At 42.5% G+C, this 26789-nt stretch overlaps 1 protein-coding gene across 7 annotated transcripts in view; it reads left to right on the forward strand.

The window, feature by feature from the left end:
* sorcs2 (sortilin-related VPS10 domain containing receptor 2) overlaps nucleotides 1-26789 on the forward strand; it is a 288796-nt gene that overhangs the window by 106559 nt on the left and 155448 nt on the right. For all 7 annotated transcript variants that reach the window (XM_070992922.1, XM_070992917.1, XM_070992916.1 and 4 more), the window contains exon 3: nucleotides 16859-16958. In XM_070992922.1, the coding sequence (XP_070849023.1) occupies nucleotides 16859-16958 (100 nt within the window). The remainder of the gene's footprint in view (nucleotides 1-16858; nucleotides 16959-26789) is intronic.

Below are 26789 nucleotides of genomic sequence, written 5' to 3' on the forward strand. Positions count from 1 at the left end.
GTGTGTGTGTGTGTGTGTGTGTGTGTGTGTGTGTGTTATGTGTGCATGTGCTGATGCAGTCAGACTTTGTGATTCTGCCTCTGACAGAACGCACTGATGGAATTCACTTAACCTCCCTGCCCAGTCTTACCTCCTCAGCCTCTGTATGTTACACACACACACACACACACACACGCACACACACACACACACACACACACACACACACACACACACACACACACACACACACACACACACACACACACACACTTTGCCTTAAGTTTTCTCTCTGGCCTCCCATCATACCCATCTGTGATAATCCTTTCACCTTGCCTATGCTTTTATCTCCCCGTCTTCTTGAAGTTTCCATCCTTCCTTCTGCTTGCAGATACAGTTTGACATGCGACTGCGCTATTTAGCCTCTTCATGTTGCTCTGTTACAGCTCCCAGGAGGAATGCATCTTCTCCCATCAGGTGATGTCACTTATGATTTTGTGCCAGCAACTCTCTTATCTTATTACTTCACACAGCAAAAAGCTTGCTGTCGGCAAATTCGGGCATTATATTTCTGCTCGTCCAGTAAGGAGGCAAGTGTGCTTTTAAATGCAATTACACAAATGAGATGACCACCTACATTCACGGCCAGTGAGCAGCGGCAGCACAGTCAGCCAAGGACGAGCAAACGTGGGCATATTTAAATCCAAATGTGCTTTCTGTGAGCATTTCCCACAACAATGAGCAAGCAAGGTGATAAAACAGCGCTGGCTCGCCCACCTTGGAGTGCTTTCTATGTAATTGGAGCCAAGATGGTGTCGGAGGCTTGTCGAGTCCGAATGGAGGCAGAGGTGGAAAATCTCAGCACTGCGGACAGCTCCATGATAAGACCTAACTGGCACAGGGGAAGAAGAGGAAAGCCTCCCTCAATCCAGAAGTAGCATAGAAGCAGGCATTTTATGCATGCTATGCCCTGTACTCAGTCAAACTAGGACATGAATATCATTTGTTTTTATTGTCTTCTTGCACCACTGAGGTTTAAAGAAATTGTCAAAAACACAATAAATTCCAAATCACTGTTCAAACATTGGACTATTTCCATCTGAAAGCACAGGGTGGACTTGATGCACAACATAAGGCATTCCTATGAGTGTTGCTTGGCCATTATTCAAGCTTGTATTTATTTAGTCGCATATAAATTCATTGTTTAATCCAGATGATCATGAGCATTTCGTCTGATGTGTGGAATTTAAAGCCCAGCCAATGTCACAGCTCTTCCTGCCTGACATGCATTGATTGATTTCACCACTGAGACTGAATGCAAATGACACTGAGACACAAAAAAAAGTGTTTATGGCTGAAAGACGGCAGACATGAGGGAGCAACAACAACAACAACAGCTGTAATGTTGTAAGTGAAGTCTTGAGCCTAATTAGTCTATAGACTAATCTATGAAATTGGTTTAACTAGATCAGTGAGTGTCTGTGTTTGGGCATAGTTAATTAACCAGAGAATGATTTCCTCTTCTTACGATCCTAATTCCCCAAAAAAGGAGGGACATGGTGTAAAGCAAACAAAACAGAATGTGATCATTTGCTAATCCTTTTTGACATATTCTCAAAAAAAGCATGATAGAGATAATATAATTAACGTTTGACCTAATCTACTTCAACTTCCAGCAAGGTGTTTGACAAGAAAAACAACATTATTGGCCATTCCTTCAACTCTTTCAACTACCTATGGGTGCTTTCCATTCAGTAAATTCAGCTTTGTCCACCCTTGTTCTTCTAGCCTGTGATCCATAAATCGTCCTCCATCATTTGTTCCAATCTCTCAGCTCAGCTTTGGCTCACTCAGGGAAAATGAGGTAACCTATGTGAGTATTTGTCCACCTCAGCTGCATAGTTTCAGTTGTCATTAATTGTATATCATCCATTAGCCGCTGCCTGTAAAGTATCAGACTTTCTGTTCTGGTTGGATTTCTTTCCAGTAACAACCAAAGTCTGACTTGGCTTTCCTTTTTCACTCACAGTGTATTCTTAGGGAGGAGGTTGGGGTGGATTGTTGGGAGGATAAAATGTCGGACTTTGACAACAGAGACTGCGGTTCGTATCCTGTCTCCCACCAGCTGTCAATGTTTCTTTTAACCATCACCAGAGTCTTCCCTTTACATTATCCAAGTTGTGGTTGCATCACTTTAACCAAACCTCAACCACAGACGCGCAGATCAGAAAACACTGGTGTAAATCGATTCTGTAACTGTTTTTGGAAGACTGTTACTTCTGATGATGGAACCTCACCTCCGGGTGTTGTGAGGCTGGAGGAGCGTGAGACGTGGGATAAAAGAAACGAGATGCCCCCAGGTTAAGCAAGGATGCAGCTCAGGGTCCTCACTGGGAATCAATGGAGAAAAAAACCATTGTACCAGAAATATTTTTTTTAAGCTGGGCTTTTTTAAAAATAAAAATCAATGTCACTTTTGCATGAGGACAATGAGGAAAGTCTTGCGTCAGAGCTTTGTATGTCAAAATAAAATACATGATATAAGACTTTCTTTTTGCTTCCCACACAAGAGAGCCTTGGCATGTGGATAAGCCGGCCTCACCAATTTCACTGTGCTACAATGACTTTCTTTTGCACCGTTTTCCACACATAAGCTATATGAAATGCCTTTTTTCTGCTGTAAGACTCCTGCCACCACCAGCACCTCTGCCAGCTTTGGGTCAAATCCTTCCAGCACCGTTTTAATGATGTCTCCCCTTCCTTCATGCTCAGTAGAGATATTAATAGTAGAGGTTAGTGGATTGCACACTCAGACCCACACAATATGCTCTCACTGAAGGCAGGCGAGGCAATAAAGATTACCCCATGAGTTAGGATTGCTTTATAGACCTGTAAACAGTCATTGCGGTGCGGCATTTAGACATTTAAGAGCCATCTCAGTTGCATTTTATTTATTAAGAGGTGGATGTCCTTCACGGTGATGCATGGTAACGTTTATAGCCTCTAACTCCAATTACAGATATCTGGTGGGAGTTGGATATTCATGCAAACTTGACATGAAGCTGATCAAATCACAACACTTGGAACAGTGCGGTACGCTGTTGACTGATAAATATGATGCATTGTAACAGTTGTCTGGCTATTATCTGATTTTGAACATAACAGCTAAACCTAGCTGAGCCAATGTGCTGTATACAGCCTGCATGTGTGGGGGGGTCCGTGGGTGTGTGTCTCAGGGGTGACAGATGATTAGGAGATGTGAAGCCACTGCAGTGTGCTCGCTCGGCCCCCTGGGAAACCGTTGGCTTCTCTCTGTGTTATCAGCCCACATACTGAAACCACCGTCTGCCTCGCTCTGTGTATGTGTGTGTGTGTGTGTGTGTGTGTGTGTGTGTGTTTCTCTCGCACTCTCCTCTGTCTGAAATGCAACCTGTGCAAGAAGAAAGTTGGCCTGTTTGTATTATAATGCTAAATATGCTGATGTTTTCTACCACCACTGTAGACTGGGATGGAAGGAAATATCCACATCTGTAGCTGATGTGTTGTTCTGTGTGTGTGTGTGTGTGTGTGTGTGTGTGTGTGTGTGTGTGTGTGTGTGTGTGAATGTGTTGGCAGTTGGTGAATTCTTAAGGAGTTTTTCAACAGCTCCACATTTTGAGAAATGACGAGCAGAAGCCCCACAATTCAACACACTCTGGGGTTTTGGTGATACTTCCTTCTTGCTCTTGTGTGTCCAGTAACGTATCGTGGCTGCTGTAAGCTTATCTTAGCTAGATTTAGACTGAGTGTGTTCACTGACCTGATGACCCTAGTTCTTGTTACAGTATGTTTTAGCATTTGTGGGTACTGTTCAGCGAAAGCTACATAGTGTCACGTTAAGTACAGAGCTGGAGTCTGGACATGGTTAGCCTGGATTAGCACTGGAAGCGAGGGAAAACATCTCGGTAAAGTGAAAAAATACACACATGACCACGTCTAAAGCCAACTTTTCTCTCATGTTTGCGTAAACCGTCCATGAACACAAATGAAAAACAGACAGTTTGTGACTTTGGGGATAATGTGTTGGAATTTTATTTAATTTTTCTGTCTGCCCAGTACTTTTTCGCAGCGTCACTGCAGTGTGGGTTGCCAGATATGGTCGCCAAGCACATTTTGTGGTATAGGTCTCGAAACCGACACATCAGCGGTGAAGCTGTGCCCAGTCACTGCGTCTGGCTGCGTCTGACAATAAATAGCTACTGCATGTAAAACCACAAATAAGGGCTTTGACGTGTCAGTGTGTACCGGCTAAACAAACAAAATCTAACATGTGAATTAGTGAGCTTTAAAGGTCTTGGTAGACATACATATGTTTGAACTTTGGATAGAGGAAGGGTAGCTGCTTCTCCTGCTTTCAGGCTTTATGCTAAGATAGGCTAACCAACAACAAGCAATGTCTGTTTTCAGAGCCAGAAAATCTAACTTTTTAGAAATTAGTTTTCAACAAAATGTGGCCAAGGTTAAGATCTTAACAACTGTAAGGTACCACCCCCACTGAATTTACCACACATGTAGGACTGCAGAATTATCGACAGTCAAACTAACAGCAATCAGCAGTGGCTGATTAGTCTCTGCATCTTGTCACAGTCAGTTACTGTGACAAATTATTTTGTCTTGGGGTTGACTGACATTGACATGGGACCTCCTCCCGTGAGGCCTCGCCTCTGACACCAGGCACGTGTGGGCGTCTGACAATCCTTCAGGCTTCGCCTTTTGGGGTCAAAGGTTGAAGAGCTGAGATTAAAAAAAAAGGGCGAAATGGGAAGAAAGTGCGGGGACAATGTGCAAGCCACAGAGATGCTTCTCTCATCTTATACTAATTACCACAAAATCCTCGGAACCAAATTGCAGAAACAGACAAAATGAGCACAGATGCTTTATTTCATCAGTTTAATAAAGGAATAAATAAATAAATAAGTGTGTGGCAGAGCTGCTCTAAGAATCCATAAAAAATAAATCCAACTGATCACCGAATTTCTTCTCCAAAGTAAGACTCGCTGTCCATCTTATCAGTGAATGGTCTCTGGTCATAACTTATGCATACAGCACAATCATCAAAGGCACCTTTTTCCCTGCCCTTCATGTTATTGTATTTATATTTGCTCTTGATCATTGCCAGCAAGGCTGCATGCTGGCCTTTATGTGGACTGCTGTGAGATGCCCCACGGCAGTAGGAGAGCGCGTTTCCAGCATTAAGCCACGGTTAGCAACGGGGCATAGCCTGTTGGTCTTTGAAGTCAGGTCCCTAAGATTTGGTTGGTATCCAGGTTTGGATACCAACCAAATCATTGATCACGTGATCAATGGAGATTCACACCAGTTCATTTTGATTAAACTCTGTTCTTCTATGATGGTGTTCACTGTTGATTCATCTTCTAGTCAAAGACTCAAGTTTGACCTCCTTCCTTTCTGCCCTCTACATGCATATCTACATGATAGTGTCATTCTTAAAGTACCTTGAACATGTCATTTTATGTCTGCTTTAGTAAATCCACAAACAATTGTTATGAGAGTGCAAAACCCAAAGATATTGGATTTACAAGCAATTCATTTTTGCAAAGCTTGAACCAGCAAATCTTTTAGCATTTTTGTGTTGCAAATAAATTAAATGATTGATCAATTAATGAGTAATCGTTTTAGCACCAGATATTACAATGCAGCACTTGAGGAGGTTTGTGTTTTTCGTGCAGATCAGTCCACTTTTTCCACTCAGTACCTCGCAACAAGACTTTAGCTTTGAGCTAAATACTTACTTCAGCATGCTAACATGCTTACAGTGACAGTGCTAGCATGTTGATGTTTTCCAGGTGTGATGCTTACTGTGTTCACATTTTAGCTTGTCATGTTAATGGGCTAATATTTGCTAAGTAACACGAAACACAAAGTACTGTACAGCTGAGGCTGATGGGAATGTCATTAGGTTTACAGGTTTGGATACCAACCAAAGTATTGGACAAATAAAAGTTTTGGCCAGATTAACAGCTTAATAAAATAGGGTAAACCAAAAAGTGACAAGGCTAGTAAAAATGGCTTTAGCCATCCCGGTCACCTGTAGTAACATCAAGTTCATTTACCCAAATATTGCTTTTCAAAGTTTGTGAAGATTCTTTGGGGGGAAAATGCTTTTCAAAGCAGCACTTAAGCTGTCAAATCAGAAGGCAAAGAGCAAATCAATAAAGCTGATGAAAAATGCCTTTTTTTTAACTTGTGCAGTGTAGTTTAAAAGATGCCTCTCCATGATTTGTCTTGAAGTGGAAACTGCAAGAAGAGTCCCCTGGAGGTTGTTGAGCAGTCACTGTTTAGTGGAACAAACTGTGCTGCACAGGCACAAATATCCTTCAGAGTCTGAGTCACACACAGAGCCACAATTACTACATAACATTCATGGGTTCCCCACACTAAACACAAATAAGCAACATTCCCAAGACATTTTCAACATCCTTCAAACAGAAACCAGCATTTGTAAAGTGCTGGAAGAGGCGCATCCACAGCCATCAGCAGAAAACATCAGTACAACAGTAAAAGTTAGGATTGTCTGTTGGCATACGCTGCTCTTATTTTGGGACAAAACACATACTGGAAAAAATGTATTCCATGTGAAGATTATTGATGCCATCGCAACAACTCTGCACACAAGTTTAGATTAGTTGCATTTTATTGTATCCAGAGGATGAAGAAGCCTGAAACATGATGTAATGCCTACAATGGTAATTCAAATTATTTTAGCCAATTATAGCTCCATACCTGATTGTGATGTCGTATTTTATGCCTAATCCCTCCAAGATATATCCCTCGCCCTCACAGAACATGCTAACTTTTTTTTGCCCATTAGTCATAAAAGTTCAAAAAAAAAAGTCAAGAGGAAGACACAAAACTTCTCTCTGTTTCTGGCTTGTACTCAGTATAACCGTATGTGCAGTTAGACTAATGCTAATAAATTGTGGTTGTGACAGTGCATTAGCATGAATAGCAGACACAGCTATACACCACATGTATCTGCCTGTCCTATTGTCAGTTTGTTGTTTGTTTTGTTTTTTTCTTATCAAAACAGTTCCTGAGGGGTTTGACAAAATATGCTGCTGGTTGCATCATGAGATATGTAGGAGTTCAGGGTTTTTGGAGCTTGACACATAGTAGGAACTACATATCTGCATATCTCTGCTGCACCAATTTTGGCCATTCTTTTATAAAATATCTTTTAATGTCTTATGGAAGTGCAGCTATCGCCTGTTGGAGTACCCCTGTGATGGTTGCTTTGTGACATTTCATCAGAAATAACGTGCACAGAAATTCATGTGTGCTAAAATTGCCAAGATATTTTCTTAATCTGAACTTAATCCTAATATTAAGACTCAAAGTGAGTCACAAACCTCCAGCCTTTAGTTATCATTGTGCCCTTTACTTGGATTAAATCTTTAAGGATGAAAACGGCAAAAAGCAAAACCAGTGAGAGCTAATCTTTGTCTATAGCGTTCTAATTGCTAAATTTCTGGGTAATACCTCTAATATGTGAGCATTTTGTCTCTCTTTAATCACATGAGATCAGTAATTGGCTTTTTGGGTTGAGAGTTATGAGTATTTTCCAAAGGCCTGAGGAAAAAAAGGGGGGAAAAAGAGATCTTTTTAGATTTCCAGTAAAAGCAATTAAGCTGGAGAGCATTCTTTTGTCTTTGTACCTCCTCTGTTGTGCCTGTGCGCCTCAGTGTGGTTATGGAGACACAAAACAAAGTGAAGAGAGCGTGAGGGGATCATTTTTAGAATAGATTGATTGAAACAGCAGAGGGAGGGGAAGCTCCGCTGATCTGGCTGTGAACGTCATCGTCTGTTTCAGGATTACAGCCAAGTTTAGTCGGAGGACTTGCTGCTTTTTATCAGCTCATTTCTGTGCACTCTTCTTCACTTGACACACACAAAAAAACACAAGCTCGAAGTCAAACCACACAGATTCACCTGCGCAGAAGAAGCCATGTTTCATGTGAAGTCCGGGATAGTGTGGTGTTCAGGGTGCATGTCCCCAAGGGTGCTGATGGGGATGTCATCTAGATAAATGTCCCCATTTACTGCCCTTCCTCCTTCCATTCAGCCTGGACATGGGTGCATGGATGGGTGGGGATGGGCTCTGTTTTATGGTGCCTTAGATATCTCTGCTGAGCCAAATCCAGCTAGCAAAAGTGGTTCAGTCAGAGCTTTGACCACATTAGAGCAGGAAGGCTGAGGAGAAGCCTGTAAGAAGTGTTTAATCTCAGCCAGGAGAAACAGAGGTAGGAAGGGGGAAAGATAAGTGGAAGTACTAAGTGGACTTGTCGCGAAGCTTAAACACCACTCTAAACACTGTATATTGCTCACATTTCAATCTGTGGCTTTGCATGCACTTAACTGTCAGGTTTCTGATCAATTCAAGGGATTAAATGTCACAGAGCAAGATTTCCGCAGGAGAAACCTGATTTATTGACGATATATATGCATAGATGGCTTTCTGACGTGCGTGACAAAGACTCAAGACAGGGACACTGGAATGGCAATCCAGGCGAACTAAAATAAACCTACCCTTCCTGTATCTAACATTAAAATATATTTAAAACAGCAAAACCTCAGACGTGAACACAGGAGATTTCTGTTTGTTAAGCGTTTACAAGTCAATGTTTTTTAAGCAAGGTTAGGCCACAATCATCCTCTAACCTTAACAAAGCACTTCAGCCCAAATGTGATCTCACATTGACATCATACCAGCAACATTACAACTTTCACTCCAGGTTCAATGTCTATATCTGTAGGTTATATTACAGACATGAAAAAAATCAGACATCTGGGGCTGAAAAAGCCAACATGGAAGTGCCAAAATCTGCAGTTACTTGATGCCAGCTCCAAAAGTCTGTCAATCCCCACAGACCCTTATATTAAAACACCCAACTTTACAGAAAAAAATAAACATGTTTACAGCTTGGTACCAACATTTTTTTTTTTTGTCTCTACAGCTAATTCCCCCATTCATGCAAACTGTACGGGTAAATTTTCATATAACTTACCCGTTTAAACTATATTAAGGCTTCAAGTTATTCATAATCATGGCCATGGCTGCTGTGAATGATGACTAGCCACTTTTTGCAGCTAGGCTTCATTCGGTCCACCTCAGCTCCACACAGATCCACCAGATTCGCCCTGCATGTAAACCCTTTCCCTGATTGCTTTCCTGATCCCACATTTCTCCTAGTCTCAAATGAATCTTTGCGACTTTGTGACATCAGCTTGTTTTTGTTTACCTGGTTTTAGTCCTCGGGTGTTCTCTGCTTCTTGCAGATGTGAGAGAATTGCTTGTCAGATCTCATTAAAGTCCTTACAGCAGCTTTGATTCTCCCTCTAATGTCGACCTCCTACATACCTTTTTTATGCTTAAACCTCATCGCGTGTTTACTCTGGGGACTCTTGTAGTTAAGGGGTTATCAGCACCGCTGGTGTTCACCTTAAGGCACTGTATACTTGCTACAGTGTTTTTGGCACACTGCTGAAGCACTTTGGGTGACTTAAACATGGAGGTTACACAGAAGTAGGCCAGGTCAGCTGGCCTTGTGTTACAGGGAATTCAGGAATAAGTCTATTTGGACTGTAGACAACATTACAACCTGATTATTATTATAAAATTCAGATTGGATCCTGGACTGTGCAGAAGTATTGAATTCTCTTCAAGGATTTTAGTCTGCACTGATTTCTGTTTTCATTTTTGCTAATTATGCTCACTGGGAGAGCCATAAACTTTTGATGATGGGATCCGGGGAGTGTGGTTATTTCTCCTGATAATATGGTATTTTATATATACACATATGTCCTTTTTAAGCATTTTATTAGCAAAATAGTTCCTGCGCTTAGAAATTTCTCAATGATTTCCATGCAGGGTGCTAACTACAGGCATACGAAACTTTCATTTTCTGACATTGATCTCTCGTCCCAAAGTTTCAACACTGTACTCTAAGTGAGTCATTTATCAAGCATTATTTCTGTGATGGATTTATATGACAGCAGGAAACTGAGGACAATGGAGGGACAGAGATGTGACTGAATGCCTTTCACCATGTGCAAACACAACCTGTGTTGATATTAGCAGGCTGACTGTGCTCCATAGAGGGAGACCTGGAGGCCATGGCAACCTCCATATGTCTTTTTATTGTTCTTTTATTCAGTGGTTCTTGTCAAAAGGATTCAAAGACATTGTCATCAAAACTGACAGGACGAGGCCAGTGACTCACCACAGAGCCTCAGAGAAAAGACTTCAGTGGTAAAATACCTTACCCCAAAATACCTTATGCCTCTGATGCCCCACCCCTTTTTCCCCAAGCCTTTTTCAATCTTTGGATTAATAAATGTATATGTAATTTTCTCCAAACAAATAGGAAAAATAGATGCAAAACAAATTGTCAGGGGACTTCCAAAAGCAGCTTCTCTAATGGCAGCAGCTCTTTGCTCCTGATAACTATGCTCCAGTGGTTTTGTGCATTTCAAGAGGCTATCCGCAACTGTCAAGTGCCCTTACCGAGCATGAATCACTGTATCCTGGCTAACTGCCTGCTCAGACTACTTGCAGTGTAGGAGGCACTTCCAGATGCAATTTGCCAATTGCTGCTGAGGTATCAGTGACTAAGCTGAACAGAAGTGTAGCCCACATCCTCTGCTGCCAGGTATTGTGATTCTAATGCAAATGATCTAATTTACTCTCATCATAAAGTATGAGCGATTGCAGCATAAGCAAATCTGTTGCAGAATGGACTCCTTTATGTTACAGCGTCCGTGACTGTCAGTTCTGATCTGTTCTACCTCTACAGGTGTCTACTCCTACCCTTTTTATTGTAGGACAGTACGGTGCATGGTCTCCCAAGTCCTCTCTGCTGAATTGCACATGATGGTGTCTTAAAGACCCTATGCCACTGAGAATGGCACTTTGATAAAGTAGTTCCAAGTGCAGAGGCAGGACTCAAAATCAAGTGTGCTGTATAGTTGATCAGGAAGTGAGGGATGGGAGAAGGAACAGAAGGGGAATGCTGATGAACAATGTGGACTCTGATACTCACAGTACTGCACTGCAGAGGTTGTGCAGCAAAAACATTAGTTCATGTAAATTACCAAAAACACACATTCCCTCACTAACCTCCTCGTTTTATCCTAGCCATGCATATCGCTCATGGATCACATGGTGCTCATCAAAAGAATGAAGATGTGGAAACATCAAAAATGATCTTTCACAGGGCTGGGCATGCCTTTAGGGATAGGGTGAAGAGCTCATACAGCCTGAAGGAGCTCTGAGTAGAATCACTTCTTTAGCTTGTCAAACAGACAATGAACAAAGCCGGTTTAGATGGATAGGTCATCTGATCCATGTGCCCCCTGAATGCAAGGTTTTCCGGGAACAATCATCTGGGTGGAGGCCAGGGGCAGGCCTGAAACAGGCTGGAGGAATATCCCATACGTCGCTAGAGAGAGGAATATCTGGGCTACCTTGTTTAGCTTGCTTCCACTGTCGTCTCTTTAGTCTATAGTCAGTCATGAACTTGTAATCCATAACATCTTTTTGGAGACACTGCTAACAACTCATGAAAGGGCAAACAAGTGTGACTGACACCTCCGCTACTGTCATCTCAAAGCCAAGAGAAGTTCACTAGTTGTCTTTTTGCTTTCCCTATTGACTCAGGTTCACACTTAGCTCTGCGTAGCTGCCATTTTCTGGAGGCATTCACAGCGAAGGAAAATTCACACTAATGGAGTGAGTGTTAAAATGTGCTTGTGTTTGTGACTGTTACAACTCAATCATGACAGGGCCGCAAAAGTCTTGAAAGTTCCGTGCAGGCACCGCAGTAGCAAGGTCAACATGCCCAAAGGCATTTTCCATCAAAACATTGGTTTGTCAAAGTTGCCTAACAACCGTCCTGCAGCGTCTCTGTTGGCAACATGTGGTAGATCTCTGGAAGGCATACTATATCATTCTACATTCCATTCTGCAGTCAATAAAGCCAGGCTCTGACACAATCAGGCCAGAGCAGATGGTCATAAAGCCTTTGTCCAGGGTACACCTGAGACTCCATGAGCCTTATCATCCATAACCATTGCAGGGCTGTAAAAAGTAGGGAAAATAAACAGATAGATGGCATCGAGGAGTTGCCTGATCTGTAAAAAAAACCCCAGCTGCAGTCAAGCAGAATGGTCATTTTTAAAGAAAGATGCGAGCCAGAAAGAGGTCAGCATTGATGACCTGGCCATGTGTGAAGCAGATGGGAGCCCCCTATCTTTTTTTAGCATCATACTTCACAGTTTCACTGTTTCAGCGGTGCAGAGCTGTGTCATGAAACTGTATTTTTAGAGCATAGAGGCTTTAACACTAATGGCAGCCATCTCTGAGTAGTATTTTTAACGTTAGTCATGGCAAGTACCTTTGCTGTGATATATCAAAAGCTCTCATCTCCTGCCAAATCCTGGCTCTTTTAAAAAGAAAGATAGGCAAGCTCATATCGTTATGATCGGTGAGGACCTGAGCTTTAACCTGCTCTAGACAAAATTTGGCACAAATTCTTTGGGGATGCAGTTAATAACCCAAATGAACGATACCCTGGCAAGGAAGCAAATTTGCCTCATGCTTCATCACTCTTGTCAGTGGAGTGGCGGCGTTGTAATGGATTACAGAATTTCTCAACCTTGTGTGCCTGTGGCAGTGCAGCACGATGCACGGATGATCGAGAGCTCTGACACACTCTCCATGGGCAGATACGGCTCAATCCTCTGTCTTGTCGGGGGAATCTGGCTTCTTTCCCGACTGCCCCGCAATTGCTGGTCGGGCTCCCTGGGACATGTGTATGTAAGCCAATCACTGATGAGCCTCGTCAAACCTAACAGTCTGGCCGTCTGGCTGTCTGGGCCTGAGTCAAACTGACAGCATCTGTCTGCCTCAGCATTCTGCTCCCTGTAGAAATCAGACCTTTAGCATGTCAAGGAATATCCAGCTTCTTATGTCCCCTTACTCGTCTTGAACACGCCAACCGGAGTTTCAGAGTGTTAGCTTAGTTCTTGACAGCAGATACCTCTTGACATGCATGCACAGTGAGGAGAGACACACCTTGAAAGATACACTTCTGTCTGTCACGTCTCCATCACAATACATCACCAGCTAACATGTTGAAGATCTTTAAGCTGATTTATCAGGAATTCATTACAAACCCGTTTGCTCGCATCATTCTCAATCACACCTCTTTTATATTTTGGTATTCTGTCTCATCACACGTCTCATTGGCGCCCTCGATTTGTCTTCCCTAAGATGTCAGGTGCTGGGAGCAACCTTGACATATTAGGACATTAAATCTGAATCAGCACCTGTCGCCACCCTAAAGTGCCTCCACATTGTCTGTTTTCTCAAGCGCATCAAGGAAAATACAATTTCACCTGCAGTGTCTGTCTCTGTCACATCCACTCTCACAGACACTTCCATGTCGGCCTTCCTCTCCCCTTTCCTGTCTCTTGTTATTCCACTCCTATTTTTTAGCTCAGTATTCCAGTAGTTTATGTCCTTCCGCTGTTATTATTTCAGCTGTATGGTCTCTACCAAAGATCTTCTGTCTGTGGCAACTTGTTTAAGCCGTTGAGTGTTAGAATTGAATGTTTCTCCATCCATGTCATGATTTCGATGCTCGAGGGTACGTTTCTGGGAGTTATTTCCTTGAACTGACTGGCATTGGCACATCCAAATCAAATGAGGGTAATATCAGGTGTAATTTATTTATGTACGTGCCATGATGCCCCACTTTTCTGCTAATATGTAATTTTGCTAGGATTGAGGGCTACACTGAGTGTAATAGATTAAATTTTAGTCAGAACCCTTCACCCCTCTCCTCCTCCCTGTGCTCCGCCATCTCCCGTCTCATCTGCTCCCCACACTGTTTCAAAGTAATTATTCATCATTAATCTACAATAGCTTTTTACCAGTCTATTAATCCAAAGGTCTGGATGGCAGACAGTACAAAATGAGCTCTCCTATTAACTCAACATCATTATTCTCACCATATAAGGTGCTGTGACTGCTGATTTTCCACAGCAACCCCCACCCAACCCCCCAAATTAGCCTCATTAGCGGCACAGCGTCTTTCCATTGCCCTATGACTCCTCCCCTGTGCTTGGCAACATTTTTCAGTTTCCTCTCTTATGTTTTTCATATGAGCAGGTGCTGCTACTTGTCAGTATTTTTGAAAAATACACCTGCCACCTCTGCTTGAATCGTACTTTATAAATACATTTCTTACATGAAGTTCAGTCACCTTCTTACCTGCAGGGAGAAACAAATACAAAACACAAGCCGCCACCCACAGCAAGATGGACGACTCTTATCTCTGTCGTATCATTTGGTCTGAATATTTGAACTATGTCAAGAACCCAGTGTGCTTCTAGCTGTTTCCATCACTTGACCAGTATTGTCCCACACCTTTGGTCTTTAACACCAGGTGGATGTAAAGAACCGGCCTCCATGGCAACACACTCTTGGTAGTGAGGAGTAATGAGCATAGAAACATAGGGTATGAAGCGCGAACATTCAGCGTCCAGATGTTGAGATGTGTTTCTGGGCATAAGGCCCACTGCAACCCTGGCCACTCATTACACTCCTGTTAATGAAATACTATGAATATGTAATGGTGAGAAGGCTTTACAGACCTCTGTGTTCAACAGAGATTATCACTGGTTGGTGAAATAATTCGATACTTCAGGTATAGTTAAAACTGCAGTTATTGTTATTTCTGTAATATCAATGGATATATATGTGCCCAACATGAAAGGCATTGATCATTATAACAAACCAACATGTCAAACTGTCTCAGTGGTGTTCTCGGAAATAAACCCAGCCCTGGACTTATCCGCCGGCTCCCTTCAGTTTTGTTTCCAGCAGCAGTTACTTGCTGTTTTGAGCAGAAACATGCAAATGGAAGCACTGTACACTACCCAGCACCAAACAGCTGACGAAGTTAGCAACGAGCTGCTTAACATATAGCAGCATTTACAGTAGCAACTAAAGAGCCAGACCAAAGCCACTAAAACGAGGGTGAAACTTGGATTCATAGTCATCATGTCAACTCCAAATGAGTGCTTAATGTGGCAATAGACAAGTTTTTGTTAACACATTTGACATAACAACTCTCTACAGTCATGTCAGATGTTTTGTTTTCAGCTTGTCTTGGAGTAATTCCCATGTCACACATTTCAATCCAGAAGACGAACAATGGCAAGCAAACATGGACATTATTAAAAAGAACAGTTTCAGTTTGGTTATAGTCCTTTAAAATATGTGTTCGACAATGCAAACATAAAAGATTTGAATCCACTCTCAAATGTACAAAATGTGTATCATCCTCCTAACTCATTAAGACTGATGAGTCTGCTCAGTGTGGTTTTTGCTCTTGAACCCTGATGATCCAGCCTCTCAGTGGACCTCTACACACCAGGCCTAGCAGGTCTTTACTCCATCCACAAGTGGGTTTTTGAGATAAGCGCTGAGCTCTGGCTGCTAACACAGCCATCAGCACTAGATCTGTCCATGTCCTCCAAGTGATCCTGGGTTAAACACCGCGTACAGGCCGGCGAGGAAGATGAAAACACTTGCCAGCTCACCGCAGAGAAATAGCTCACCCCTGCTATGCCACTCCATTTTCTACAGCTGTATCGGAGCACTCTGGGAGAGCTGATTGCTGAATGGCTTGGCAGGGCGTCGGGTGTGTATGTGTCTCATTGTGTGTGTGTCAGTCAGTGGTTGATGTCCCACTGCGCAAAGGAGTAAATCCTCTCATCCTTAACCAGGCTTACGTGCTAGCTCATCATTCTCTTTCATCAAGACCTCTTCTTCCAGGCTCCCTCCTGTTGAACCTTCAAGCCTCAGCTAAAAGCTGCAGCATCCTTTCCTGTGTGCTTTGGATTGCTTTTGAAAGTAGCCATAGAAAGCAGTCAAAAGCTGCACACCAGAAAAAGCAAATGCAAATACAGTGGATGCAATATTCGCTTTCTTTTACCCCTTTTTACCCCCCATTTAAATTCATTTTCTTATCAGTATTTGTTGCCTTAATCTCCCTTGCTTCCATTATGTGGCTTAGGAGAATATTTCCTCTATTGTCTTTTCTATGAGACATTAATTATCCGTAAGCAGTCACCTCTCTTTAGCCTTTCTGAGATGTATCCTGTGCTGTTTTCAAAAACCTGTCACAAACAATTACTTTCACTTTGCTCGGTGGGTGTGACTGAGCTGGACTGGAGAAACAATCCAGCAGTTAGCTATCAATCTCAAACACACAGCAGTCCGTACCTGCTCTTAAAGCTGCCAGATCTGGGGATTGGACGGTACTTCATTGCTAACCTGAGGCTGCTTTTGCATCGTTGTGGCAATGACAAGTTGTCCAGCCATTTTTGATTTGTCACCGGGATCAGACCATGGACCACAAAGTGGTAATATGATGAACAGTGAGTTGATATAATGCCTTCAGGGCAGTTTGAGAGAATAAGCAGGTCCCCTTTTCTCAGGCTTTTTGCAGATTTAATCTCCTTCCGTCAAAGCAAAGATTTTTCATGGAGCTGATGGTGTTTTAATATGCAGGATAAGAAGAATTTGATGAAATAGAACTATGACAAGTTATAAAATTTAATGAAGTATCAACATACTGTACCTGCAGCACTGTTTTTAGAGGTTCTGTTCACCAAATCATTACCATAATTCCTTTTGCTATTGGTATTGTGTGGTTCAGGAGACTATTAGAAAAGGAAATGACCACAAAAATGTTCTTAAACTTTCCTTGCTAACTACTACTTGTTCTTGTTTTTGTCTGACTATGTTCAGGTCCACTGACTACGGCACCACCTACACCAAACTCAACCTGATGCCAGGGACAACCATCGTGGTGACCAGCTTCTACATCTGCCCGACCAACAAGAAAAAGGTAGTTGGGTGTATTCACTAATGAGAGTAACACTGTGTCTCCCATGAGATCGCTGAAATCTACCACAGTGCTGCTCCTCTTAAAGCTTTGCACTGGTGTGTTGTTGAAAGAGTGAGCTGGAGGCCAAAATGAATATTTACACTGGCGGGCTGGGTAGATAGAAGAAGATGTCCTTTCAATTTGAGAAAGTGAGCTCTTCAAACTAAAGACAAATGGCTTTAAGACACTTGAGCATAGAGGCAAACATCCGCTGATATTAGAGATATTGAATTATCAGAGTAAAACTATCCTTTTAAACCACCTTCAAGGGTCATTTCTTAGTATTTATTGTGATTTGAATATTTCTGACTTTGTTGCCCAAAAGTGGTAGTATTTTATAAAAAAAAAAACAGCCTTTTAACAGCCTGTGCCAACATTTTTAAAATTACTGCTTCCTACAATATCTGTGCATGACAACTGCAGTATAAGGTTATGTTAAGTGTTAAGTAAACTATGGCGCCGCTTTATAGTTCAGGTTCGGGGACATAAATAGGTACAAGTGCAATTCATAATTTAACTTCCAAAAACTTGGGGGAGTTGCCAGGGGTAGGTTAAAAATTGAAGCAGCAGAGGCCAAGATATCCTGACTTTTAATCCCAACTGTGGCTCATGCCCAAAAAAGCAGCCCTGATGATGTCATTGGTTCTCAGCTCCCCCTGGTACTCAGAAGACATTATACGGCTGCTTTCACAGGCTGTATATTACGCCTCATGAAGTAAAATGAACATCATGTGGTGGCGTGCCCCACTAAACACTCAAAATTATGGGGAGATTGTGGTTATGGTTAGATACACAAGCAAACATTAAGTGCTAGATTGCACCGGGATGCAAACTCTGCTGCATGAAAGCCTGCCAGTCCACTACCCAGACCTCCAAACCTTTGCTTTCTGCTTGCATATGACGCACTGCTTCCTGCTTTTTACATTGGTGTTGAACCTTAGTTTTCGATGAAAATCGTGAGCTGCAGTCAGTCATCCAAAAGGAACAAATAACGAGGGATGCGAGGCTGGTGTTCGCTGACAGGAACACACAAGATATCCTCCTACACCCCATGGCTCCAATCCAGGGATGCTGTGAATGAATGGGCTGAAATCAACACATAGAATGGACCAATTTTCCCTGAAACTGTCTCATAAAAAAGATAAAACAAAAACCATCACGCAAAATTTGAAAGATGCTATAATCACATATAGATTCTAAATCCAGGGGCTTTAATCGTGGCAAATCAAATGGAAGCAAATGCTGAAAATGTGTTCTTTCTTTGGCTATGGGTTTTATTTTTATTTTACTATTTTTCATATGAGAGTGCCCAGATTAGGGCACGTGGCACTGCTGCACTTTCCCCAATCTTTTAGCGTTTTTGTACTCCTGCACCACTCCTCCACATGTTATTCAATCCACAGGCATCTTCTGATTTAAAGGTGAGTCATTATGGAGAAATATTAATTATATTGCCAACTCTCCTTCTTCACAATGCAATCACATGTTAGCATACCAGATTTACCATCCCTCTCACTCCCCCCATCGCCCCTCCCCCTCCCCTTGTCCTGTGTTCGAGCATGAACACTGATTGGCTTTAATAGTGTTGTATGGCTCAGTCCAAGCCACTTTATTTATTTCCCATTTACGGATCCAGGGCTGTGCACAAAAACTGGATTCTTTTAAGCGCGCCCACAGAGCAGACAGCTAGCAGACCGCAATGAGATATGATTTGAGATACTGAATTTCAAATTCAGCGAATATGAACAGTCTTCCTCCAGAATGACTCCCCTCACCTTTAAGCTTAGATACGACTGGAATGCCAAATCTGGCGGCCAGTCTAATTGGCAGGCATTATCGCTGGGGTCCAGGGTTCTTCCAATCGATGAAGAGATAGAGGGAGATTAGATGTAGTCACTTTTCTCACTTTCTGCTGCAGTCTCCACTCCAAAAGTCTGTGCGGTCTCTGCCATCTCATCTTCTTCACACACACACACACACACACACACACACACACCTACACACACACACACACACGCACACACACACACACACACACACACACACACACACACACACACACACACACACACACACACCTACACACACACACACACACACACACACACACACACACACACACACACACACACACACACACACACACACACCGAGAATAGTAGAGGGCAAGGCAGCATGAGAGCATTTAATTGCATGGGAATGGAGTCATCTTAATTTCCCTTAGGGACAGAAAGAGAGACAGATAGAAAGAGAAAGAGTGGGAAACAGTGACTGGCAGTGAGAGTGTGTGTTGTGACAGTAGGATGTCTGGTAATATGAGCTGAGGATCAAGCTACTGCTTAAACACACCTCCAGGCCTGGCAGGAGGGGTGTAATGGAAGCTCAGGTTCGTTGCTGCTTGCTGTAAACGATGTGTGTGGGTGTCTGTGTGTCACTGCTGCTGTTGTGAGAGTAGGTGTGTGTTTTCTGTGTGTGTGTGTGAAAGGCAGTGGATGTAGGCTGCATGTGTGTATAGATTTATGTGGACTTTGTGTGCAGAGTTGATCATCACTTTGGTGCCTCTAACTAAATATCAGTATGCAGCCATGTGTTTACTTCCTTCTTTTCAGCATCCAAATTATGAGGGATCACACCCATTAAGTGGCCCTACACACATGCAAACACACACATGCACGAGCACACTTTGATCAATACCGCTAATCACATCAGAAAACAGCAAACAGGAGGGTCTGTAAGCTTTGTGAGGGGATTACACACAGTGTGAAGGGATCACACAGAATAGGTGTGAGGGGCCTCGGGTAATCAATAGGACTTGAGGCAGTTAGAGAGAGGTGAGTCTTCAGGTGGAGACAATGTCACCCTCTCTTTCTCTCTCTCCATCGCTTCATTGAGAGCTCCATTTAAGATCTGCTCAAGACCCTTTGCAGTAGAGAGCCCCGAAGGACCCTTGACACACTTCAACGCCAGTGGAGTTGTAAATAAACTTTGCCACTGGAGGCTAAGCGCAGTCTCTCTTTGCAATTTTCTTTGACAGAAGAGGACTGTCAGCTTGGGAAGTGTTTGCAAAAATCCTTTTCTGGTTGTTTTTGATTCAAATAAATAAGGTCAGACTTCCGTTTTTTTTGTTTTTTTTTTAAACAGTTGCTAATTTGGCTACATGTCCACAAAAGAGTCAAATAAAACATATAAGGAATGTTACACAAATCCATACCGAGTCATCAGTGTCACTAACTGAATCAGCAGCTTTTAACATTGAAGCTCCCCTCAGTGGTGATTGAAAGATACTGTCTTCAAAATACTGTGTTCAAAAATGACCGAATCAGTCAGGCTCAGGGTGAATGAACACACATGGAACAGCCTTGAGTCATTGAAAGGGCACTTCAGCTAATCTGAGCAGACTGTCGGGGTACATCACACAAAGAAACCTGGGAGCCTCTGATGTATGTATCTTAGGCCCTGGTTACTAGCCGACTGAAAGACCATGAAACCTAGAAAGCAAGAAGAATCATGATGTGATTGTGTTGTGGAGCCTAACCCTAAAATAGTGCTTATACAGTACAGGGCTAGCTTTGTACTGAAGTCAACCAATAACAGACTGAACTTACTCATGATGTTATTGTTTATATGCCACAGTGCAGTTCGTACTGGGCAAATGATTTCTTGTTATGTCTCAGGAACTGAATTACCACTAAGCCTCATGGCTATACCAGCTATGAACAAACCACAACCATCAATTGGGTGGTGGGTCAGCCCAGCATCCTCTGCTCACAGCTATGCGTTGGTTGAATGCAGACAGGGACGCGGTTATCATTCACTGTCAGTCACAGTCTCTGTGAATTCATGTTTCCTTTGTTCTTCCTCCCTGTCCCTGATGACAGTTCGCCGAGTGGTGATGGATTCAGGTTTTGAGTTAGTTTTGCATCAAGAAGATCTGGCAGATCCAGGCTTTAATTTCTTAGAAAGATCTTGTGTTATCTGCAAAACAATTGATGGATCAAATGAATCTTTGAACAGAACTGGACATAATAACTCAAACCAGAGATGAAGTGTTTTTTTGTAATTTTAAACTCAATTTTCCTTATAGAAATATACGGATGCTTTCTGGTGTGATGTGTCATATGTATCTCCAGTAACAGTAACCTTCTTGACTTTTGCCTCTGTGTAGCAATATAATAAGAGGCACCTTGGCAATGATTCATAGAAAACTGGTACAGTCATATGTTTGTGTATTTGAAGACATTTCTTGGCCCATTAACGATTTATCCAACTTTACCCTAACCCTAACCCTACTGACCCTATCCTGTCATGATGCTACTTTTAAAGATATGCGCCCGACAACCCCTAACCCCTTTTTTGCGCCTCCTGAACATAGTGCCACTGCAATACCACTGACCTGTGGCTTATAACATTTCCATACCTCAGCAATTCTCTAAGCAGCAGGGCATCAAGCTCAGAGGGCTTCAAAGGCAAACCACCTTCAGAGCTGGTGTCCTCAATTATGTCCTCGGCTACTAGTCAGTATGGCATCTCCTGAGGGAGTACTGTTCAGGATTTCCTACCTGATGTCAGACTGAAGAGACCGGGGGCGTGTTTTCTGCTGCATAAAAAGAGGTCTAATGGATTCTTTTAATTTGACAGGGCTTACAAGAGCTAAACAGGTTTTTCAATGACACCAGAGGCTCTACTGGCTGAACTGGTTACTCCTCAGCCCTTTGAGGACGGTACTCAAGTAATATATTTAATTATGTATTTGAGTATATAATAAAATGTGAGCCACCACAGTAATCCAGGGTGACTCTGAAACATTAGCATTCAAATTTGCCACTTTATATGATGTAGTCCCACATTGCAATTAGCCACAGAATGGTGATGTTACATTGTCCTTGTTTATTGTAGCACATCACTGCATTGGCACGGGTTTCAATCTCCAGTCGGGAGGGATTTTAAGGTTAAAGTAAAAAAGTGAAAACACATCAACTTGCTGTAGGCAGAGAGGTACATCAATTGCAGGTAACAAAGTCTGTCCAAGGTATGTTAAACATTTCTTTATACACAGAGCGAAGAGGGCAGAATTAGAGATGAGGACTTAACAAACTGGCTGAGGGCATCTGCCTTTGCTCTAACTGGCTCTTTTAAAGTGCTTATGCAAAAACTTAAATCTTTATCAGCCTTTGAAGTTTTGGGAAATATCTAAATGTCTTAAGATTTTAATAGCTTCACTGAATCCATCTCATTGAACCATACTCTACGGCCAAGACCAGACCCCTTACCTGTATCGTAACATTTTCAAGGTGTGAGTGCAGGTTTCTTTGGGTGTTTTTGTACCCACAGTTGGTTTAAATCTCCCAGCCTGGAGCATTTTTCCCCTTTTATAAGTTTTGTTGAAAATTCACAACTGAGCCCCTGTCGAAAGAAACATTTCATGATGTGTCACCAAACCACTGTGCATTATCGTTTTAAATACCCTGTGATTAAATTACAATTTCACTGCAGTAGAAGATCAGTTTTTTACAGCAGGAACTACTCCAATGCAACCTTTGTTAATACAGCAAACAGCAATTGCTACGCCAAATAGACCCCAGCTGATGCTACAAGGCAATAACTCGGACTTTGACTGTGGCAAAACCAAGTAGTGTAGTTTTGAAAAGACCTGTAGTCACCTACTGAGATGGAAGAGAAGAAAAAGAGAAAAAACAAGATGAAAAGCAAAGCACACAAAAAAAAACACAAAGTGAGAAGGAAAAGATGAGTAAACACAGACATGAGTAAAAAGGCTTCAAAAAGAAGAACAATGGGAAAAGCAGTAATAGACTGAATGATAATGCAGATTTACTGTCAGCATTTCAGTGATTGGCAGTTCAAAGAGCTTCAAAGAGAAAGGCAAGATATTCAGATGTGGTCACATCATGTTCAGATGATATCCCTTTGATGAAGGGCAATTTTTGTCATTTCAGAATAACTCCTATTCTTTAATGTGATTGACAGTGAAATAGATGTCTGCTTGTCTCTCTGCAATCTCTTTCTTACTGTCAACTGTGTCCCCTGCTTTCCATAAGAGTAACATAATGGCATATCGGATCATTTTCAGGAGCAAATTTGCCGTCTTTGTCCACTGTTATCATAGAGCAGAGGACCTTGAAAGTCATTATGAATAAAATGATGGTAAAAGTAATTCAACAGTAACAGAAGCCACTCTGCTGCTGGAAAATGACCTAAAGTGTTAGATGGAGGATGCATAAGCCAGGTGGCGATTTTTTATGCATTCTACCACTGTTTAGGAAGTTTTATTACCTGGCAAAATACTCAAAAGAGCTTTCAACTCATGCACATTAATAGCTCAAACCTGAAATTCATTAGCCCTTTGCTGATTCACTTGGGACCAATTCTGTTTAATCTGGTTTTAAATCAAATCAATCCCATTACCAGTTTTGCATTAATTGCACAAGTGCATGTAGTTTGCATAAATCATAGCATAGGAGGGGACATTGTGTAAAGCAATGCCAACTACTATGGCAAAACGACTAACTAATAGGATGCAACCCTATCACCAGACAGAACATTGATACTGGACAGTTCTACAAAACCCCAGTTTACGCTCAATGTCAGTGTTTTTTAATGTCCAATGTATGTTTTTAAGACGAATATCTCAAACTTCTCTCACTTTTTACAGTACCTGTCCATTGCAACTATGTCCAAGTTGCAGAAGCTTCGCTGCTACCAGAATAACACACACTGTGTTGTTAGTCTAGTTGCCAGTGTTATTTGAGTGAAACGGCTGGAGTATTCTTTTAAATTTATGACAGTGAAAAGACACAAACTCCAGTCTCCTGCAAAGGGCTGCAGTCAAAAGTGCCAAACACCCGATCGCCACACTTTCGCCTCCCTACAAAATAGACACATTTCTTCCTGAATTGGCATTGAATCTTGGTATTGTGCGTAAATTGTGAGGTGTGAAATCATCCAATATGGCTGGAATATCTTGAGATACTAGGTTGGCAGGATGCTACGCACTATATCTGAAACTAATCAACCAAATCACATGCTTGATTTTCACTGAAGTCCTGGTAGGAATTCTGAAAATGCCCAAAATTACCTTTCCTCCAAATTGGTGGTGTTGTGCAGTAACTGCAGACCCCTATCAGTACCTGCATGCCACCGGATACCTTGAATCTCAGTGCAGCTGAACTGTGTCTGTTAAAAGCTGGTGGAAGATCAGGCCTGTGTGATATGCTATGACTCATCCAGCTGCTCAGGAGATGAGTTGCTGTACAATGTCACACTTGCCTGTTTGGTGTGAAAGCAGGATCACAGATATCCGTCAATGCCACTGTTGGACAGTTCATTTAGCACGAGCTGTCACTTACCATTTTTTCAGACCAGGCTTCCAAAAAGTCCTCTTCCATTTTGAAGTCTTTTACCATTCATGTTAGTCTCCCCATTCCAGGGCCATTTTAGATTTGCTGACACTTCAGATATGACAGCCATGGGGTATGCACGCCGGCTCCTTTCTGTGTGATTAATCATCAATAATTCAGGAGGTTTACAGACATACTTTGATGGAGCACTTTGCTCTCACCCTTTGGCGCTTTGACCAAGTGTTTGCCCATCCTCTTTTTGAGAGACTGGCTGTGTGAAAACACTTAGAAATAGAAAGTTAAGCTAGCCTCTTGTGAATAATGCTCCCAGGCGAATGTCACTGACGAGCAAAGTTGAGCTGCAGGGCATCGGCAAAAATGGTTGGTTTTCCTTCCTCTGGAAACAAACATAAAAGACATGCGAGGTGACCTTTTGACAAAGCTTGACACAGAAAAGCGTGTGTTCCAGAGCTGTAAGCCATGCCTGCTAAACCACAGCATAGCCACATGAGAACCAGCCATTCCCCTGATGTTTCCTCTTCCTCCCTTGTCCCTCTATCCATGCAGCCAATGTCATCTGTACTGCAGAGGAGCCGTCTTTCCTTTATCCTCTGCCCAGACACTGATCTGGGACCTGCGCACAGGCTGATAAGGACACTTGAGCATATGGTGCAACTGTGAACCGAGGACTGTTGGAAGCGAGGTTGGACCACAGAAGCTGGTGCTAATGCTGGCTAGAGGGTTATCAACTTTGGGTTCCACTACAGCGGTTTGGTCCACCCACGCAGTCATATGGAAACAGTGTTCTACTTCTGAGTCTGCAGGCTACATTTGAAGCATTAGGAAGACAAGGAAAGCTAGATATCAGACACAGCGTGAGACAGACACACTGCATGGGAGACAGCAGGTGATGATGGAGCTGGATTTTCTTTATGTTATGACACATCAGATGCTCTCTTTCTCTTTCACAGCTTTTCAGTTCTCCCTGCATCAGCAGACTGTGTTTATCTCAGGGTACAAAAGAACATGCAAGCAGACAGTAGTTCAGTCTTTTTCACCGACTGAGACTTAACTATGAAGAGGCATTGACCTTGGAAGAAGACCCATCAATCAAGAGGGAGTTTATAGATTTATATTTAGAGTTTGAAACATGTTTGACATGCTGTATTTCTGGTTGAAACAGGATCTAGGGAATGCACATAATGCCCCCCCCCCCCCCCCCCCCCCGAGAGTGAACACCAAGGAGACTAGATTATGAATCACTAAAACCAGGATCAGACAACAGTCTTTTTGGGCCAATTCATCCCTGATTCACAACCTCCCAACATTTGGAACAGAAATCTTGTCTGGGATCCTGGTCAGTACAAATTTTTGGTCCAAGTTATCTGGTAATGTGAGGGGTTTACAGATCCAGACTAAAACCTCCCAAACTCCTCGCAGAGTCATGAAGGGAGACTGCAATAGCCAATGAGAGAGACAGGGTAATGTACTCCCAGAGCAGCTAACTGTGTTGCCAAGCAACGGTAAGCATTCTAGATCCATGGTTTATAAGTAAATATAGTGCTAGTAATTGCTAGTAATAGCAATGTCACCTTATAGCGCTAAGCAAAAGGCCCATAATCAAACTGACACACAGCAAACCTGGCTTCTTTAAAGTTTCACTGATCTTTTCAAACATGCTAGCAAACAGTTGCCTAATGCTTGATGACTATTTGGAGGTTGCAGGGTACACAGGAAGTGGGTCAGTAGTGACCCAACAGCTTTTTTTTTGCCTCAGGGCCACATAGCAGGTTTATCGAACCTTGTTGCTGTCTTTATATTTACAAGACATTTATGTTTAAAATGTCTTGTGCTCTGTCCACTCACACAAGCATATTCCATCCACAGTGCTACTGCTACAGGTCCCTGCAGAGCATGATAAATCATACTGGCCCAGTCTATTCAGATTACAGCATAACGTTAGCTGTGATCATCTGACCCCGCATTGATCACAGCTATTGAACATATGCTCCGTCCAGCTGGGCTCTTGTGTTTGTCCTCCTGTGCCATAGGGATCAGCACTGCTGCTCACAGCCCTTCACAGGCCAGGCCTAAATGGATTGACCTGACCTGGATCCACCAATTTGGATCAATAGGCAGTCAGCCAGAGCTGTTGACTCACACTGCTATCTGCCGGCTCACCCCTGGAGGGAGACCTGGCTTTGAACTATCTGTCATGCAGCTTTTGAAAGATGTAAATGCTGCCCTGTGCTTGTCTCTGAATTTTAGAGCTGTATGTGTTTGGTGCAGTCTAGAGCTTAATGGGGCTCGGTTAATATTTCAATGCAACTGAAGTAGACCGAAGAGAATATAAGAGCAGAGAAGGCATCAGTGGAGAACAGACGGGAGGACAAAACAGAAGGAGGAGAGTATGAAATCAATGTTTTTCAGCTTTTTG

Source organism: Chaetodon trifascialis, chromosome 23, assembly GCF_039877785.1.
Source record: "Chaetodon trifascialis isolate fChaTrf1 chromosome 23, fChaTrf1.hap1, whole genome shotgun sequence".
In the NCBI taxonomy this organism is placed as follows: Eukaryota; Metazoa; Chordata; class Actinopteri; order Chaetodontiformes; family Chaetodontidae; genus Chaetodon; species Chaetodon trifascialis.